This window comes from Zalophus californianus, chromosome X, assembly GCF_009762305.2.
Source record: "Zalophus californianus isolate mZalCal1 chromosome X, mZalCal1.pri.v2, whole genome shotgun sequence".
NCBI classification, from domain to species: domain Eukaryota; kingdom Metazoa; phylum Chordata; class Mammalia; order Carnivora; family Otariidae; genus Zalophus; species Zalophus californianus.
In genome coordinates this window covers 96,480,770-96,500,124 of record NC_045612.1, presented here as the reverse complement: position 1 = coordinate 96,500,124, position 19,355 = coordinate 96,480,770, and the positions used below count along the sequence as shown (strand labels likewise).

The 19,355-nt window shown below is 41.1% G+C and overlaps 1 protein-coding gene across 1 annotated transcript in view; it reads left to right on the top strand.

The window, feature by feature from the left end:
- Positions 1-211: 211 nt before the first annotated feature.
- LOC113930268 (cytochrome b-245 heavy chain) overlaps positions 212-19,355 on the top strand; it is a 33,954-nt gene continuing 14,810 nt past the window's right edge. The window contains exons 1-6 of the mRNA XM_027607454.2: positions 212-396; positions 2,295-2,390; positions 3,729-3,839; positions 12,328-12,412; positions 14,653-14,798; positions 16,862-17,052. Of these exons, the coding sequence (XP_027463255.1) occupies positions 352-396; positions 2,295-2,390; positions 3,729-3,839; positions 12,328-12,412; positions 14,653-14,798; positions 16,862-17,052 (674 nt within the window). The 5' untranslated portion in view covers positions 212-351. The remainder of the gene's footprint in view (positions 397-2,294; positions 2,391-3,728; positions 3,840-12,327; positions 12,413-14,652; positions 14,799-16,861; positions 17,053-19,355) is intronic.

Here is a 19,355-nt window from a genome sequence, read left to right as displayed (position 1 = left end):
GACTTTTTACAAATTGCCATTTAATAACTGATCCGTCAAAAAGTCAAGTCCATGTGTCAAATATATCCCATCAGTGGACTGTTATTTGTCTCTCAGGTGTAGAAATTGGTTTCATTTCCTACTATGGTTAGTTATGATTAGATTATTACAGACCCTTTTTCTGCAGCTTTTTTGTGGTTTGAAGATTTAAGGTTCTTATGGAAACAAGATTTTCAGTTGACCAATGATTAGCTAATTTCTGATAATAGAAAAGGAAACTGATTGCCCCAGGCTGCTGTTTTCATTTCCTCATGGGAAGAAGAAGCAGAGCAGAGAAGAAAAGCAGACACAAGGCACTGAACCTCCATCACCATGGGGAACTGGATTGAGAATGAGGGGCTCTCCATCTTTGTCGTTGTAAGTACCAATGAGAGAGAAATGATAAATTCTCGAACTTGTCTGGGTTCTCCGGGAAACTAAAATAGGGCAAAACTTTTTGTTTGTTTGTTTTGTTTCTTGGAGTAATTGTATTGAAACTGATTTACTGTGTGAACATACGTCTATCTGTAAGCGGGACTGAGTGCACTCTTCCAAACTTATTAATGAAAAGAATGCATCTGGGGGCTCACTTCACCCACTCTATTTCTTGACTCTTTGGGAGTACTAAATCAGCCGGCATTTCGCAGAGGGGGTAGAAGACATTTCATGCTAATGATCTCCGAGCCTAAGTTGTTTGTCAATATTTACTCAGAGGCAAATTCTCTACTTTTTATGTGCTTATACCATTCAAAAATGGGCAATCCTAATTTTACACCATTTTCCAAATAACAGGTACAAAATTGGTTCATGTATGGGAAATGACCTTTATTTCAGTGATTACAGCAAAAATAATTGTTCTCAACTTTCTTTTTTAAAAAGTACTTTTTTTCTCTCTGAGGTAAACTTGAGTTGTTTACGAGTTTTATAAAAATTCAAGGAAGGAAATTGAAATAAACTAGACTCATATATACCCTGGATATATTATATACATTATATATGACTATATAGATCAATCTAATCTATCTTGAGAAACAATTTTTGTAAGTGAAGGTCGGGCTAATTTTCAAATAGACATGTTAATCTCTTTAGTTTTTTACCATGACAAGGACCAACTATTAATTTAAGATGGCAGTCTCAGCAAAGCAATCACGGACAATTGGGAAGATAGAAAGGTGATTTATAAATAACCTTTCCAAATAGCCAATGAAAGTATTGTACTGATGTTAAAAAGAACACCTGTGAGTGGGGAATTTTTGAAAGAATTTATCGTGAGGTAAAATTGAGTCTTAGAGTTGCAGACACAGAGAGGAATTGGGGGCACAAATAAAAGAAAAAATAAGAAATATTGTGTCATTAAAAAATTATGCCAAACCAACATTCTAATGCAATATAGAATACTGTTAACTTGATTTCTTACCACCATTTTGAAACCAGATTACTCCTATAGAAAACAAGTTCATATTATACTTTTGGCTCTTAGCACAGTTTTCCCCAGGAGATGACCTCCTCCTAAATTGCACTCTCATATGCGTGACTGTAAAGACACAGTCTGGAAAGCAGGAGTGAGAATGACAAGGTTAGGGAATGGAGAAGTTGTTTTAATACCTTCTTCATAAAGAGATCGTTCTCAAGCACCTATGGACCTTTAATGGCGTTAAAGCATGGGTAAGAAAAGATCTTGATGCGGTCAGTGCTTGGGATGAAATGAGCAGTCAAAAGGTAGAGGGCTCGCTTTAAAAAAAAAAAATCCTCTGCCCCTCACCCCCTCGTTCATGTTCAATAGTCCCTCTTTCAAAAGTTAAGCAAAAGTTACCAAACAGAATTAAAGGCTTGACGTTTTAGCTGATGTGACTCCCACTGGCTGGGGTGGGGTGCTGTGTGCTGGAGGAAGGTGACAGCACCCGTGAGAGTAGAACACAGTGTCTTATTGGTGCGGGGGACCATATAGTCACCTATTCCTTTCCCCTCTCTTTTCGAGAAGACTCACCTGCTACTACTTAAGAAAACAACAGAGGGGAGAGAGATTGTTAATGACCTGGCATCCTGGCCAGTAGTAGAACAATCATGGGGAACAACGCAAGGTGGAAAGGTCAATCACAAAGTCTAGTGGCACTGTTGTAGGAAAGAGCTGACTTGCAGCCGGTTACACCCAGATGTGTAACCACCTTTGTTGAAGGCTAGACTGGGGATGTCCTGACCCTAGTCTGACTCCAATCTTATGTGAAATCTACCGATTGAAGTGTGGAAACTTCACGCAACTATTTCTCTTTTTGCAGCTTGTATGGCTGGGGTTGAATGTCTTCCTCTTTATCAAGTTCTACAGGTATTATGACTTGGACGATCAGTTCTTTTACACTAGAAAACTTCTTGGGGTAAGTATAAGTTCCATCTCATGCAATATTGACTGGCTTACACTTCTAATCAAAGATTCTGGTTCATATTCCTTTCAACACTTTAAATACATCTTCTGACCAACCCAAACGGCACCATTAGCCTCGCTCCCTCCCTTGCAACCCCCTGGGCAAGAGTCTTTAGGCCTTCCAGTGTGAAATAAACTAAAGTGTGTCGGAGAGTCCCAGCGGCATCCCTCCCAGGCCGAGAACTACTGTGCCACTGTTTAGCCTAAAGAAGACATCTAATGCCAACCCTGGAATGGCAGGCAAAGTTGGAGATTGATCCAAGGGTGACACCGGTGGGACAAGTGAGATTTTCCGTATTCTTTAAAGCATGTGATTCCTGATAACTTTCGTGAATGGAGAGCCCTGCTCCCAGTGACATGTAGTGAAATGACCTTCAGGAAATAAGCCTCGCCCTCAGATGGAGCCTTTGAGGAACTTGCCCAAGGGTCATATTCATTGACTAGGCCAGCAGAGTGAAGGCCCCCAACTTTCCTTGGGTCCATTAGCATTCTTGATTTCCTTGAACTGCCAGGACTCTTCTTCATGACAAATGAGAATAATTACAATGACAGCCGCCCCCACCGGCTACCATTTGTTACATCATGCTGAAACCATGAATTCATGACTTAACACTAATTATAATAGGTATCATATATCATATGTATAAATAATTATAATACGTAATAGTACTGCACTATTATAATTGTTGTTAACTAATTCAGGCTGATACTGAGAAGGATGATTTCCCTCTGCTTTCCCGTCCAAAATATGCAACTTCTTTAGGCATTACAAAGAACAATTATAATGCCAAAGCATTACACCAGACCAACTTAAGTTACTGCTGAAGTGAGTCTGAGAACTAAGAAAATCTTCTTTAGAAAGCCCCAGTTTCTATACTGAACTCTAATTAATGATACACATGCTTAAGTATTTAGGGTGGAAGTGAACTGATGTCTGCAATGCATCAAAAATAAGATGTATCTATGGATGGCTAGAGGGATGGGTAGATGGATGGGCAGCTATGTGATGGTGGAACCTGGGAGATGGGAAAACAGGTGTTCAATGTGAGATTATTTCAAATTCTCTTTACGTTTGAAAATTTTCATAGTAAAATGTTGGGTTGGGAGAGAAGGGCCAAATTAAAACAAAGGATCCCAGCAGGCCCTCCAGGTAGACTCTTGGTTCTGAAGAACCTTCCTTCTCAGATAACTTGACATCTCTGGTGGGCCTCATGCTGGGAACCGTGGAGAAGTGGTAGAAGGGTGTTCTGTGCTCATAGGAATTACCTGCTTCCTATCCCACATCTTCCAGTTTGCGCTGCCATTGGCCAGGGCCCCTGCAGCCTGTCTGAATTTCAACTGCATGCTGATTCTGCTGCCGGTCTGTCGAAATCTGCTCTCCTTCCTCAGGGGGTCCAGCGCGGTAAGAGCAAACATTTATAAAGTTGACGCTTCTCGAAATTTTCAAAGGACATCACACTAAATGTCCTTTCTAAGGAAAAGCATACTAATGGAGTGTGAGGATTCCAACCTCTGTCCAATATTCACAAGCCAAGGGATGCCTGATTCTCCATTTTATTTGCATATTAGTTGTTGATGGAGCTCCCCGAGACACCTATTTAACTTGGAACAGACATTTAAAAAAAAACAAACCAAAAACCCAAAAAAAAAACAAATCAACCTACACCTCAAGAAGAGCCATAAAACACTTGTGTGTGTGCACGCGCACACACACACACACGTCAGACATACATAATATAATATGTTATGGACTTTATGAGGCTGACATGGGATTTGGGAATTAATCCTACAGTGACATGTTTTTCAAAATTTTTAAAATTTTAAATTTTAAGAGAAAATTCTCTTCGTGGCTAACATCCCAAGCAGGTGGAATCAAGGAGCGATGAGTCACAGTATAATGAGGGTAACTAAGAGTTATTGAGTCCGTGGAATTGAGGAGTTCAGAGATTTCTAAATGCCCAGGGCGTTTTTTTTAACCCTCATTTCAACAATCTGGTGAGTCCCTAAATGTACTCTGCTAGAAGAAAGAGAAGATTATATAAGAGGAAACTTTGTAACCTATGGTATATGAATTTCTTATTGTTGTTATCATACAAAGATGAAAAACAAGGAATTTAGAATCTACTTAGATCTGTGTACTCAAATAAATATCATACAAAGCAAAATCTGATGGGTCCCGCAAAACATTAGAAATAAGGGGCTATGGGGGGAATCAAAGAAGGAGGGATTGGGAATGAAGGTGGGGCAGGGAATGAAGAAAGGCTTCTTTGAAAAGGGGGCATCAAATATGGGCATGTAAGGAACAAACAAGCCATTAGGGGATGTAAATAAGAGAGAAAGACATTCTACATGGAGAAAATGGAATGGGCCAATGCAAAGAAGATAGTAAGGAAATGGCATTCTTGAAAGCCCTGTAGGAGCGTGACACTTGGCTTCTGTTGGGATTTGTTTGCAGTTCCTAATCCCACCCAAGAGGGTAGCTTGGAAAAGTTAGGGTTTGATGTCTTGGTGAGACCCATTCTACTGGATCATGAGTAACGACTAGCGTCTGTTTTTCCTCTTAATAAAATGTATGTGTCTGATATTAACCAGCTTTTAAAAATCCATTAAGTAGAGATAATTTATAGAGGAGAGCAATGACAATCTACTTTGATGGGGACGTAGGGATTGTAAAGGGCAGGTGTCTGAGGTAAGGCTTTGCTGGTAAACTAGGACTTAAATGTATAGCTGAGAAGCTAATACTTAATTTGGCAATCGCGGAATATTTGGGGGAAGGGAAGTGATCCAAACTGTCAATAACAAGTAGAATTTGCCTTGAACTCTGCCTTATTTTTCCTTATCTTACTAAATTTACCAGTTGATTTACGAATACAGGATTAGCAGGATACAATTAACAGTAGACACTGACTACAAGGGTTTCTAAATCATCTTCTCAGTCTAAGAAACCACGGAGGTAAAATTCCATTTGATTTAAAGTTTTAGCAATGAGCCACCTGTAAAGTACAGGGCCCGGCATACTGTAGGTGCCCAGTGAACATTGGCTAAATGAAGCTCATGTACTGTAGCTTTTTGTTTTTAGGAAGGCACGTTTCATTTTTTTCGCCTTCCCCCCATGCCCTGTTTGAATACTTTCTATTTAGAGGAAGTAAACCCTGAGAAACAGGCAGCGTTTTCACCAGGATGGCCAGTTAAGAAATCCTTGTTACTCCCCAGGCCCAAATTGCACTGCCGTTGAGCTGCCATGCCCCATGAAAAGCACATGTTGTAATGGCCGCTTTCAGGCTTCCTGTGGCCCAGGAGGGAAGATCTTCACGAAGGTCTTCAAAGGCAGGGACAAAATAAGGCTGCTCTTCAAATTGCAGAGAAGCTCTGAAAATCGGAGAGATCCATATGTAAGAGAATATATTTTTTAAAAATTAGCAGCAAGCAACATTCTTTTAGAGACCGGGAGTGTCCTTCCTTCCATGTTTCCCAACCTGAAATGTGAACTTGGCAAACAAAACTTCTTTTCTGACTGGAATTAAAATGAGTGATCATGCTGTGACCAATGTTGGAAATCCAAATAGCTGTCCCCTACTGAGTCTTCATAGAGCTTACCTCATAAAAGCTGCACATCAAGTCAGTGAGATGGGGATGAAATGAAATGGCAATGTTGGAATTCAAACCCGGCTCTTTGTGCCCCCAGAGCCTATTCACTTTCCTGCGTGCCACCTAAACTCAAAACTGTCTTCTTGTCATATGACGGTCTTAAAAAGTCCATCGTATATGTGAATGCTGAAGCATCCTGAATAGCCTAGGCCCGAAATGGCAAGATTGTTGTAACTTCAAGGATTTGTTAGTAGATTGCAAACTACACAATCACAGAATGTCCATTCAATTTCTAGTGGTCTTAATCAGTTAGACTTTGCTTTATAATCCTTCTGATTATTTGGAGAAGTAAAGCCCCAGTATTGGCCCACCCTGGGGAAAGTAAAGGTAAAGGCTCTCAGCCTGCTTTGTTGAGGAGAATGGGGAAGGATGGGGCCTAGCATGCAGAAGTCCCTAAAGAAGCCTTAATAATCCCACCTTGCCATGCAGAAACTAAATTCTAATCAGATGGGAGTCCTAGTCTTCAGATCAGAAACAAAATAGAAGGTGAGAGAGTCAGCTCTTATCTGTAACCTTATATAGTCTGAGAGTCGGAGGCCCTCAGTGTGGCTCTGTGTCTAACCACATGGTCTAGGGAAGTCTCTTGGACTTCCTGTCTCACGGGTTTTTTTTTTCTTTTTAGCTGAAAAGCAGGCGAGACAATGCAACTGTAAGAATGAATATAACATTCCAAAAGTATATTAATTGACTAAGTTGTCAACTGCTGAGTTGTCAGTCAACAAACATTTGGTTGAGTGCCAGCTATATGCTAAGTACTGGGGACACATGGTGAGTAAAGAGTAACATATGGATGGGCCATGAACTCAAGGAGCTTAGAGTTCTATGGAAGAGCTAGAGAAGAAACATGCAACTTCGAAGTTATAAACAGTGCTGTACAAATAAACTGATGTTCTTATTTATCACATATCCTGCTGCCATCAGGTTTGGACATTACTGTCAGCTTCTTTGCCTGAGTTCTATAGATTCAAGGGTGGCTTTTGTAATTTCTCCCAAATTGCATATAAACATCTAACTTAAGTGAATTCATGGCATGTGTAGTGAGACCAGGTGTACATAAAATAGAACTTTTAAGTTTCTATGTTTGTCATGTTATAGAAACTCATGTTTACCCCATTAAATATGCACTCCTTTTTAGTTCCATTTCTAACTTGAAAAAAAAGTATTTTTTCAGGGCACCTGGGTGGCTCAGTGGGTTGAGTGTCCAACTTTTGATTTCAGCTCAGGTCATGATCCCAGGACCCTCCCTGCTCAGCGAGGAGTCGGCTTGTCCCCTCTCCCTCTGCCCCTCCCCCCACTCTCCCTCTCTCTCTTTCTCAAATAAATAAAATCTTTATCTTCAAAAAATTTTTTTCTCTCTTGCAGTTTAAATGCAGCATAGAAATTTGCTGAGATGACTCAATAATAATAATAATGTTAGCTTAGTGAGATCGGGCTAGGCTCGAGGTGACAGTAACAGAGAAACTTCCCTTTAGAAGTCAGTGGCAAAAGGGGTAGTTCAGTGAGGAAGCCATGGGACATGATGGCAGCTTGGGTAATTAGGAGGTAGCTGGCGATAATCCAGAAGGGACGCAAAAGCATAAAAATGGTATTTGTGTGATGAGGAGCAAGCCCTGGGCAGTCAGAGGCAGCAAAGCCCTTCCTTCCCACACCGCCAGCCAGGGGCCTTGTTCCCATTTCAGGAAATGGTGAGGAGATTGTATTTGGAAGCCCCATATAAACAGGACTTGTGACTTCTCTTTGGATTTTTTTTGGGGGGGGGGCCATCCTGAGCATATCCTAGAGGGCAGCTGGGAAAAACTAGGGACTGGTGCCTTGGTGAGATCCATTCCAATGACCCATTGGTAACTAATGGCCTCTGTTTTTCCTTTTTATGAGATGTGTGAGTTTCATATCAACTAGCTTTTTTAAAAAACCTACCTATTAAGATCAGAGTATTACAAATGGACCTTTTATTTCTCAAGCACATCTCTCCATTGTTCTGGCATTCAATTTCTTTTTCTCTAACACTCTGCTGCTCAAGCTGATGGGGGCATCAGAATCTGTTGTTCCATATTTTTGATGATCTATATTGATGATGATAAGGGTAGAACTATGGAGACTCTATAGAGGCCACATTAAAACCATATTCCTTTTCTTGAAATTCAGCATGCAGGAACCAGTGTATTTTCCCCCAAAATTTCAAAACAGTTTGTCAGGAAGTAGAAAAGAAAACAGTGTGGCAAGTATAGATATATGGGTAAATACATCTCTATAAGTTTAGAATAATCATCTTAGGTTCTAGAACAGTGAAAATGTAATTCATTTAACCAAATAATTATCAAGCAATTTTTTAAAAAGATTTATTTATTTTAGAGAGAGAGAGAGAGAGAGAGAGAGCATGTGGAGGGGGTGGAGGGGCAGAGGAGAGGGTGAGAGAAACTTAAGCAGACTCTGCACTGAGCATGGAGCCTGATGTGGGGCTTGATCTCATGACCCTGAGAGCAGGGCCTGAGCCAGAACAAGAGCTGGACACCTAACCAACTGTACCACCCAGGTGCCCCAAGAGATACTTTTTTGAAGCATATGATATATTACTCTGCATATAGGAAGCTTACTTTCTAGCTGGGGAACCAAGACATACTAGCTGAAAAGTTAAATGATGGTACAAAAAAACACTCAAATATTTATTAAACACCTCTTAGCGAATCTACAAAACAGACCTATGAGAGAAGAACTATGATAAATACATAGGTAAGGAAGTTAGAAACTGAGCATATTGTTCAGTGTCACACAGCTAGGTGGTAGGGCTGAGATCCAACACATGTATATCTGATGGCAAGTTTTGCAGAACTTGCCCTCTGAAATGTAATTCAGTACTGATTTCTGATCCTACTGGTCCCATTCTCTCAGTCTTAGGACTCCAATTGTGTTCCATCACTCCAATAAGAACTATATTAATTATCTGTTGCTGTGTGAGAAATTTCCATAAATTCAGTGGCTTAAAGCAACCCCAATTTATTAGCTCGCAGTTCTGCCAGTGAGAAGTCCAGCATCCTGTGTTTGGTTGGGTTCTCTGCTCAGCATATGACAAGGCTGAAGTCAAGGTGCCAACTGGGCTGAATTCTCAAATGGAAACTCTGGGTAACAATCTTCTAAACTCATTCTTGTTGGCAAAAATCAGTTCCTTGCAGCTGTGGGACTGAGGTTCCTGGCTCCTTGCTGACAGCCATTCAGGGGCTGCTCTCAGATCCTGAAAGTCCCTGTATTCCTTCCATGTGGCCTCCTCCATGTTCAAGCCAGTAACATTGCACCAAATACTTCCCGTGCCTTGAATCTCTGAGTTCTTCCGTCTCTGAGTTCTGGACCCAGATTTAAAGGGCCATGTGATTGGCTCAGGCCCACCCAGATAAACTTTCTCTTAAGGTCAACTTGGGACTTTCGTTACCTCTGTAAAGTGCCTTTGGCCATATAATGTAACAAACTCATAGGATTGACATCCCATCACATTCACAGGTCAGGTCCCACCCCCACTCAAAGGGAGGAGATTATATAAGGTCATTGGGGATCACCTTTGAATCCTTCCTACCACAAGGACTCCAAGAAACTATGGAGGAACCTAGCAATTGGGAAACAGGAAAACGATATTTCCTTAAAATTGTAAAGAATACAAAGTAGTAAAACAACGTACAGCACTTGAAATAAACAGGAAAGACGACAAGGCTGTATAAGAAACCAAAGACAATTTTTCACCAACAGAAATGTAGACTAAGTGATTTCAAATAGGAAACCCTTATTTTGAGAACCCGAGTCACTGCCCACCTCCACCAGTGGACACTTAGCTGTAGCTGATGCTGTTGGTGTTTCACTCATGTTCCCTCCACACTTATGGTTCTACAGCACATGGGGTGGCTGCCTTCTGCAAGCCCCACTCATTCTCTGCCAGAGGATTTTCTTTCAGCCCTCTCCTGGGGCAAGCCTGAAATGCCAGGGAGTTGATGCCCTGGGACCTGCCCTTGGCCTGTGACGGATGGGAGTCAGGGGATGAATTCCTAAGCTTTCTAACTGCTCAGGTAAAAAAAAAAAAAGAAAGAAAGAAAAAAGAAAGAAAGAAAGAAAAGAAAACCTCTGGAGCATTTTCTATATCTCTCAGAGTCCTCTAATCAAAGATACCATGTTATGATATGATACGATATATATGATATGATATGATACATGATAGTGGTAGCTGATCTGATAATACACCCTTCATTGGTAGCCTTCTCTTCCCAATCTCACTTCCCCTGACCTTGTTTTCTGTGATCACCTTGCAGTTGACTTAAATTCTTGTCTTGGGTTTTTTTTTAGACATGTAGAATAATAGTGACTATATCTTTGCATTTGGTTTGGTGGCAAAGGGTGTGAACCTTAAAGACAAATAGACTCGGATCCCAGCCAATGTGAGATTTAGCTTTCATTTTTTTAATCTGTAAAATGAGGATAATAATCCTTATTGCGTTGTCACTGAATGAGGTAATGATTATGGCTAAACTGCCTGGCTCACAGAAAGCATTCCATAAAGTCTAATTCTTTCTTCCTTTCTCTGGAATCCTCTGTGTCTTCCTCAGTAGTAGTATTTCTGCAGTCCCGGGAATCTGCTCTCATGGTCCCATGTTCTCTGTAGATGTAGCTAACCCAGAGATAGTAGAGTAAGCACAATTCTCCACACAACTACATTTTTTTCTATAAAATCAGAACATGTTATTAAAAATAACTAAGCCATGGGGCACCTGGGTGGCTCAGTCGGTTAAGCATCTGACTCTTGATCTCAGCTCAGGTCTCGATTTTCAGGGTCGTGAGTTCAAGCCCCATGTTGGGCTCCATGATGGGCATGGAGCCTATTTAAAAAAATAATAAGTAAGTCAAATATTAAACACCCTTAGATTAAATTGAATATGTTTAGAACCAGATACTTATAATACCTAAGTTTTTTTTTTTTTTTTTTTTTTTTTTTTTGGCACTTGGCTCTCCTTAACAGTTGTCTGTATCTTGCAGCCAGGGTAAGCATTTGACCAGGTTTCAGGAGGACAAAGCTTTGATTCAACCATAAAGCACAGTTTGTGTTTTTTTTCTACTTTGGGCATTGACCTGAACCAAGATTCAAATCCACATCTTCCTCCCTCCCCCACTTATTTGTTTATTTATTTATTTATTTATTTTGTATTATTATGTTCAATTAGCCAGCAAAATCCACATCTTCTGACATGTATCAGGACAGTCACACTTGAGTACTGACCAAAATACTATTTTTAATGTCAAGGTAATCATAAAACGTATGAAAACATCAGAATATTGATACTCTGGCATCAGATAGCCTGTATTTAAATCCCAACTCTGCCACTTATTAACTATGTGACCTAAGGCAGGGGTAACCTCTCCACATGTTTCTCCCTAACCTATTATGCAGTGATAATAATGGTACCTCCCTGCTAAGATTGATGCAAAAATAAAGAGTCAGAATGCATATAAAACACTTAAAACAGCTTCTTGCAGAAGAAGCTCTTTGTAAATATTAGCTATTGTTCTTTTTGCTATTAATATTTGGTTAATGATATCTCCTTGCGATATTGTCTCTGTCAACAGAGGCGGGTGGACAATTTTTACTCCTCGCACAGTGTAGGTCTTAGAAGGGTATTGTTCTAAAACTATTCACTTGTTCTAGAACTGTTCACTTGTCTGTGTCCCCATTAGACTTTCAGGGTCATGTGAAATGCATACAGCTTTCCTATTACACTGCCGGTATCCCTAGGAGAGCTGACTCTTGAATCTCTCACCTAACACTTAACTTACTGGTTGACATCCTCACAAGGATGAGCCCAATGTGGGACTGTGAGGGAGCTCACATACATCCTGGGGTGGGGAAAAGTGATGGAGAAGACACAGAGACAGAGCTTCCCTCCTTCAGGTCCAAGTAAAATATGCGGAAACTGGTTTTAGGGACCTAACACTTATTGTTCAACAAACTTCTTTGGGCTTCTTGGTCTGAGCTGGTAGTGCATGTGTGTGGTTACTGCAGGAACCTGTCAGGTAGGCCACTCACTGTTTGACCTTGGGAAGATGACTACAAGTATCTGAGCCTCGGTTTTTTCATCTATCAAATGCATAGAATGACATTGTTTTTAGGGTGGTTATGACAATTAAATGAGGTGACACGTATCTACTGCCTGGCACACAGAAAACCTTCTTGTTAACAATTACTACTTTGTTCTTTTCTCCTTAATCCAAAGTGCTGTTCCACAAGAATTCGAAGACAACTGGACAGGAACCTCACTTTTCATAAAATGGTGGCATGGATGATTGCACTTCACACTGGTAAGTTTATTAAGATATTTGAGATTGCAAAGAAAATGTGGAACCAGAGAGTTCCCTCTATTCCTAGATAGCTTTTATTTTTAGAGGAGATCAGCATTTTTAGGTAGATTAGGTGGTGACTGGATATGTTGTATTTTTTAATTTATTTTTTTAATTGAAGTACACTTAACATACAATATTATATTGGTTTCAGGTGTACAACATAGTGATTCGACAATGACATGCATTATAAAATGCTCACCATGATAAATGTAGTTACCGTCTGTCACCACACAAAGTTATTCCAGTATTATTGGCTATATTCCCTATGCTGTACTTTACATCCCTGTGAGTTATTTGTTTTAAAACTGGGACTTTATATCTCTTAATCTCCTTTACCTATTTTGCCCATCCCCTCACCCCCAACCCCTCTGGCAACCATCAGTTTGTTCTCTGTATTGATTATACTATATATATATATACACACACAATTATACAATATATATATTATATACCACTTCTTCTTTATCCATTTACCTATGGATGGACACTTAGGTTGCTTCCATATCTTGGCTATTGTAAATAATGCTGCTATAAACATGGGGATGCATATATCTTTTTTTCAAATTAGTGTTTTCATTTTCTTTGGGTAGAATTACTGGATTGTATGGTATTTCTTTTTTCAGTTTCTTGGGGCAGCTCCATTGTGTTTTCCATAGTGGCTGCACCAATTTACATTCCCAGCAAAGTATTTGTACTTTTCGAATGAATTCTGTTAAAAAATATTCACCACTCTTTCTTCCATCCCAATATTAGGATTTATTCCTTCAAGTCTGAGACCTTTTTTATCTTGGGCTCTTCTGACAAAATCCGAGTGTCTTCACCATTTTCCATGCTTTTTAATATAAAAAAAGTTAGTCCACAACTGAGAGCTTTTATTTATCCATTAAAAAAAATACTAAGGTTGAACATGTAGATTTGTGGATTTCTTGCAGTAACCCTAAGATAAGATATCTTCTCAACTTACGGATTGTGGTTCTTGCCACAACCCGTAAGTTGAGAAGATATCTTATTTTAAGGGTAAGATAGCCCTTATCAGCTAAGCGTGTTCTTTATTATTGTTATTGTATATCCAATAGGTATACATATGTATATATGTATTCTATATTATGTGTTATTATTATAATTATTAAAGTGGCGGTGTTGGCACAAGGGATGTATCTGGGACCATTATCAAATCTTCACTAATTCACTTAACAAATAAGTGATGTGCCAGGCAATAGGCATGCACACAGGCACAGTGATGAACAAAAGAGATTTTTATTCTGCCCTTAAAGAATTTCCTCATAATTTGAGTAAAATAAGCTTAGATTGCAGGTGTTTAACTGGGTTTCTCTTCTATTAGTAGATTGTGCAGGCTTTCTGAGCTGTGGTGAACAAAATGGTTCAAAAGCAAAATGCATGATAAAATCTTATTCGAAAGCAACCTAGTGTAATGGGTAGGAGCAAAGATTTGAGCACCAGATTGCTTGGATTCGATTCTTAACTCTGCTGCTTCCTAGCTTGGTGATCTTGGGCAAGATATTAAAGCAATCTATGCCCCAATTTCCTCATCTGTAAGACGAGATGATACTAATAGTACTTACATCATTACCTCCAAACAAAGATTAATTATAAAGCACTTATAACAGTTCTTGGCACCCAGTAAGTTGTATGTAAGTGCTTGTTAAGTAAGGAATGCAATTTTCAAGAAGGTGTTCACTCTTGTGGCCATTGGTTTATATCAGTTCAATAAAATGGTATCTCTCTGGAGTAATGTCAGAGTCAGGTGAATGGGCCAGCCAAAGGCATACATTACATGAGAGTCTTCTTGTTTGAGCATAAATATATCTGGGGGAGAGAAACAATGAGAGCACACCTAAATATCCTCAGAGACCAAGGTTATTTTGTAGAAGCTCGGAACTTGATTGGATCTTTAGGATAATGTCGTTTAACATCTACATTTTACAAATGAGGAAACCAAGACCAGAGAGGTCAAATGATTTGCGTATGATCACACAACTAGAGAATAGCTTACCCACTAGAGTTCTAGTCTTACCTCTCTGGCCTGGAGACCCAGTTCTTGTTTCTAAGTGTCCTGGGCCATCCCTGTGTCTCCCTGTATCTTATCATAGAGTTGGGGGTTATAGGCGGAAACCCAACTTACACAAAAATTGTCTGCACACTTCACCTTGTTTGTTTCTCTTCTCTGTCCTCTTCAGCGATTCATACCATTGCCCATCTGTTTAATGTGGAGTGGTGTGTGAATGCCCGAGTCAACAATTCTGATAGCTATTCAGTATTACTCTCTGAGTTTGAAGATAAACCTGGTCAAAGTTACCTCAATTTTGCTCAAAGTAAAATCCCGGTAAGTCTATTTCTGGATTCAGATGGTCCCTAGGCCGTTAAAACTGAGGACTAGATTTCAGCAAGTGAAGAACTCTACTTGGGCAGAACATCAATAGTGTTAAAAGTTGACTATCAGTGGGCCAAGTCTGTAGTTTCTAAGAATGTGGGTACAGAGAAAATGTCTTCCACACTCCTGATCTCATGTGTGGAGGGTCTCTAGATGTTTTCCAGTTCCTTAGGCTCACCTGTGGAATCTGGAGTAACTCAGGCTCACCCATGACAATGCCCACCACCAAAGAAAAGACAAGAACACACATCTAGTCAAACAAAGTTGAGTTTATCACTTCCTGCAGCAAAAGAGGCCTCGCACCATGAGAAAGTCTGGGACATTCCAGGAAGGTGTTCGTAGAGGCTCCTTATAGGACAGGGACTTGGGTTAGGTGGTTTTGGAGGGGTTTAAGGAAGCAAGGATTTGCTCTGCATCAAGGATGGTCAGGGATTGGGGGTCTTTCTAGGATTGGGTATCTTAGCAGCAGTCACTTGTGTTGTTGTCTTGGCTCTGACATAATTCCGGAGTGGTCTTTTTTTTTTTTTTTGGTCTCACTCCCTCACAGTCACCGAATGACCTCGTCTGATGTGAGTGTTCTAGGAAATTGTTTATGTGAATTAGGGAACACTCCGACCTCGGTGTTAGTACTAGGCTGGCCACCAGCTGACAGCCGACAGAGATGCATTTCTTCTTTCTTGCCTACAACATCTGAGGGGTGGCCTATGTCTGCTGATTATCGGCCCATGGGAAGCACAGTGCACTGGGAATAACTCCGTGGTCTTCCAGGGGCAGCCATTTGGGATATCCATAGCAAGGACTGCTTCCCACCAGCAGTTGTTAGAGCTTCCTACACTCAGACAGAGAAGCTCCGAGTCATCTTCATGTGCCCAATGGCTTGGGAGGATGGCCAAGTCACATAATTATACACTGAATTCCAAACGTGTTTCCTCGTGTTTAGAAAAGATGAGAAGAAAAGTCCCTTAACGTTGCAGAAATAATTCTCCTCAGGCTAACATGAAAACAACTTGCATAAAAGAAAATAAATTCCTTTTCTGTAATTTCTGGGATAATTTTTCCTTCATATTGTTCATTGTTCGTACAATGATATAGAAGGAAGGCAATGTGAACATACTCAGTGAGCCGATGCTGTCATGCTCTGCCCGGATCCCTTTGGACCACTTGTACTGCGTCTGTGCTCCCCCCACCTTTCTGTGTGTTTTCACTTCTCAATTTCTGATGCCAGCGTTTCTTCCTCAGAGGACCACCCTGGGGCTATCGGAGTCCCTTGGCCCACAAGTTCAGAGATCTGGAAGGGTCTGGATGGCTACCTCTCTGTGGGCAGCCGTTAGCCAATAGCTGATGGGTGCAGGCCATGAAAGACCAGCTTCCTTGCCTTGAGTCGGGGATGAACTCTGAGGTGTGACCTACCCTCCACAGTTCCTCTGCAGCATCAGGCTGAAGCTACCTTCTCTAAAGACTTGTCCTGAGATCACCCTCGTGTTTGACTTGTTCCTCTTTCCTGTCCTATTGCCCATCTTCTTACCAGTTTCTTCTGGAGCACACCTTTTTAAAATCACTTGCTCATGAATCCTCATCTCAAGGTCTGTCTGCTTCAAGGGAACCCAGCCTAAGATGGGAGGCATGTCCAGAATACAATTGCCAACCAAGCACTGTGGTCCTTTCCAAAGCAAAGGGAGAAGGAGCCTCAGACCCTTTTAGGACATCTTACAGTTGGCTGATGTCCTTTATTCGATACTCCCTTAGAACTATTTCAGTGTATCGGTTAGTACTTCCTGTGACACCCTGACTGTGTAAGACAGTTTTAAATTGAGAAATGTCTATTCTAAATCTATCTCACTCTGTGAGGGATGGTTAGGATTATCGGAAGGGGGAATGAAAATACCTATTGGCCTCTACACCAGATGCTTTATAAATAGATAGTCTTGCATTTGAGAGCCTATGAGTAATGTGTGTGTGTGTGTGTGTGTGTGTGTGTGTGTGTGTGTGTGTGTGTGTGTGTTTGTATTTTGCAGAATCCTGAAGGAGGCCTGTATGTGGCTGTGACCCGGCTGGCCGGCATCACTGGTATTGTGATCACACTGTGCCTCATATTAATTATCACCTCCTCCACCAAAACCATCCGGAGGTCTTATTTTGAAGTGTTTTGGTACACACACCATCTTTTTGTGATCTTCTTCATTGGTCTCGCCATCCACGGAGCTGAGTGAGTGTTTAATCTCTGAGGTCAAGTATTTTAAATCCAGGTGTGATGCTGTTAGAGGCACAGTGACCTCTTTGTCTGTGTGTGGTCAGACTCTCTGCTGGGGGGATATGAGGGGACATCAGAGGTCAGTTGGATAGAGGCCACTCAGCAGCATTTTCGTTTATTGCACCTGATTAATAGCAATTATTTCTGTAGTAATTTAACAATAGCTGTTATTAATGCAGTTAATTCTAGCAAGCTTGAAAATACACCAACGTTTGAGTACCTCTCCAAGTGTGTAAAACATGTTAAGGGTGCTGGAAGGGTCTTGGATGTCTGCAGTGATGTTTCTTATGGCTTAATCACTAGTAAATTAGACAAACTCCCAAACTAGAGGGGCTAAATTAATCAGGTGAAAGGGTTTGCTGTAGTTTGATGAGCTTTGATTCAAGCTGGACATGTATTGATTGCCTACTGTGTATGAGGACTGGTCTCCGGCACGGTGGGGAATACTAGGAGGAAAAATACATGATTATTGCCTTCCAGCATTCTAATACAATAAAGGTAAGAGCTCACTTCTAGGGGCACCTGGGTGGCTCGGTCTTTAAGCGTCTGCCTTCGGCTCAGGTCATGGTCCCAGGGTCCTGGGATCGAGCCCCGCATCGGGTTCCCTGCTCCGCGGGAAGCCCGCTTCTCCCTCTCCCACTCCCTCTGCTTGTGTTCCCTCTCTCGCTGTGTGTCTCTCTCTGTCGAATAAATAAGTAAAATCTTTTTTTTTTTTTTTAAAGAGCTCACTTCTATTGAGCACTCATTATGGACGTGAAATGTTTCTTTTAGGTAGAGATCCTCTTACATCCCCATTTCCTAGGGAAATTGTAGACAAGGAAACAAGCTAACAAAGGTAAACTATGTAGCCCAAGTCAGCCAGTTTGTAAGTGGCATAGCTGGGATTGGGGCCCAGGTGGTCTCAGGCAGGCCGCGACAAATACTCTCATAGAGACTCACAGTGCCTGCATGTGTGGTTGGGACAGTTTGTCTTACTGGAAATCCTATTTAATACCAGTTTTCCTTTTTATGCTGTTTCACACCAGCTGACTCTCCCACCTGCACACAAAAGTAGGCTTGGGGAAGTCCCCTGGTGGGTTTGGGGCTCCACATAACTAAGCATCAAGAGAGCACCTGCTCAAAGCTCAATGACTGTGCTGGGAGCCAAGTTGGCCTGGAGGTGACTAAGACCTGAGTGTGAAAAGGGGAAAGGGCAGGAAGATGCAGCATTGGGCAACCACTTGTATGCATTCTTGATTGACCTGCTGACTCTGACCCCTGATCAACTCTTTCTAAGCACTGAAGAATCTGTGTAGGCCAAGAATCTCTTGACTCTCCTAAAGCAATTGAGTATCTTTAAATGGGATTTGATCATAAGCCAGCTGTTTCAGGGAATCCTAGAGACAAAAAATGAATCTCTTCCCCTCTCTAGTTTAGTACTTCTACTGCTTTATGCTTGTATAGTTTCACAACTATGCATTTTCCTTTGGAGCAGGCAGACGAGGTATATTTGCCCCACTCTCCATCTGAAGAGAATCTGCTACTTACACTGGTTGGCTGATTGCTCACAGTCTCATGGCCTTGGCAGCAGCAGCTGAACTGGGATTAAAATCCAGGTTTCCTGACTTCTGGTCCTTGCACTGAGAAGAGGGGAGAATCCAATTTTGTTTTGTCTCCCTTACTCCCCATGTGAACTTGGGCCTTAGGAATTTTGACAATTATCATTTGTTGGACTCTTACTTTGTGTTGACATATCTTATGCATCAGGCCAATTGATCACTAAAATACACCTTTAATTAGGTGTTATTATACCTATTTTACAACTGCAGAAACCGAGATTCAGAAGAAGTTAAATAACTTGCCCAAGGCCACCAAACTAGCAAGGGGTCGACCTGGGATTTGAAACCAAGGCTGTCTGACACAGGCCCAAAATTGTTTTCTCCAAATCATTCTGCTTCTAAGTTACTAGTTTCTCTAAGCCTCGGTGTTCTCATGTGTCAAATGGGGGTGCCAATACGTACCATTCAGGCTTGTTATGAGGATCAACCGAGATAATTTGTGTGGAGTAACTTTACCCAGGCCAGGCACATAGTAGATTCTCAGTACCTGGTAACTCTCTGCCCCAAGGCCTAGGGATAGAAAAGGATGGTTAACAGCCTTGAATTAAAACATTCACAGAATATACCAAGTGGCACAAGAAATGTTAGGTCCCCCATACAACTATTACAAAGGGGGCCTTCTGTGTCTCTTCTTAGTATATATTCTGAAGACCCTGTCAT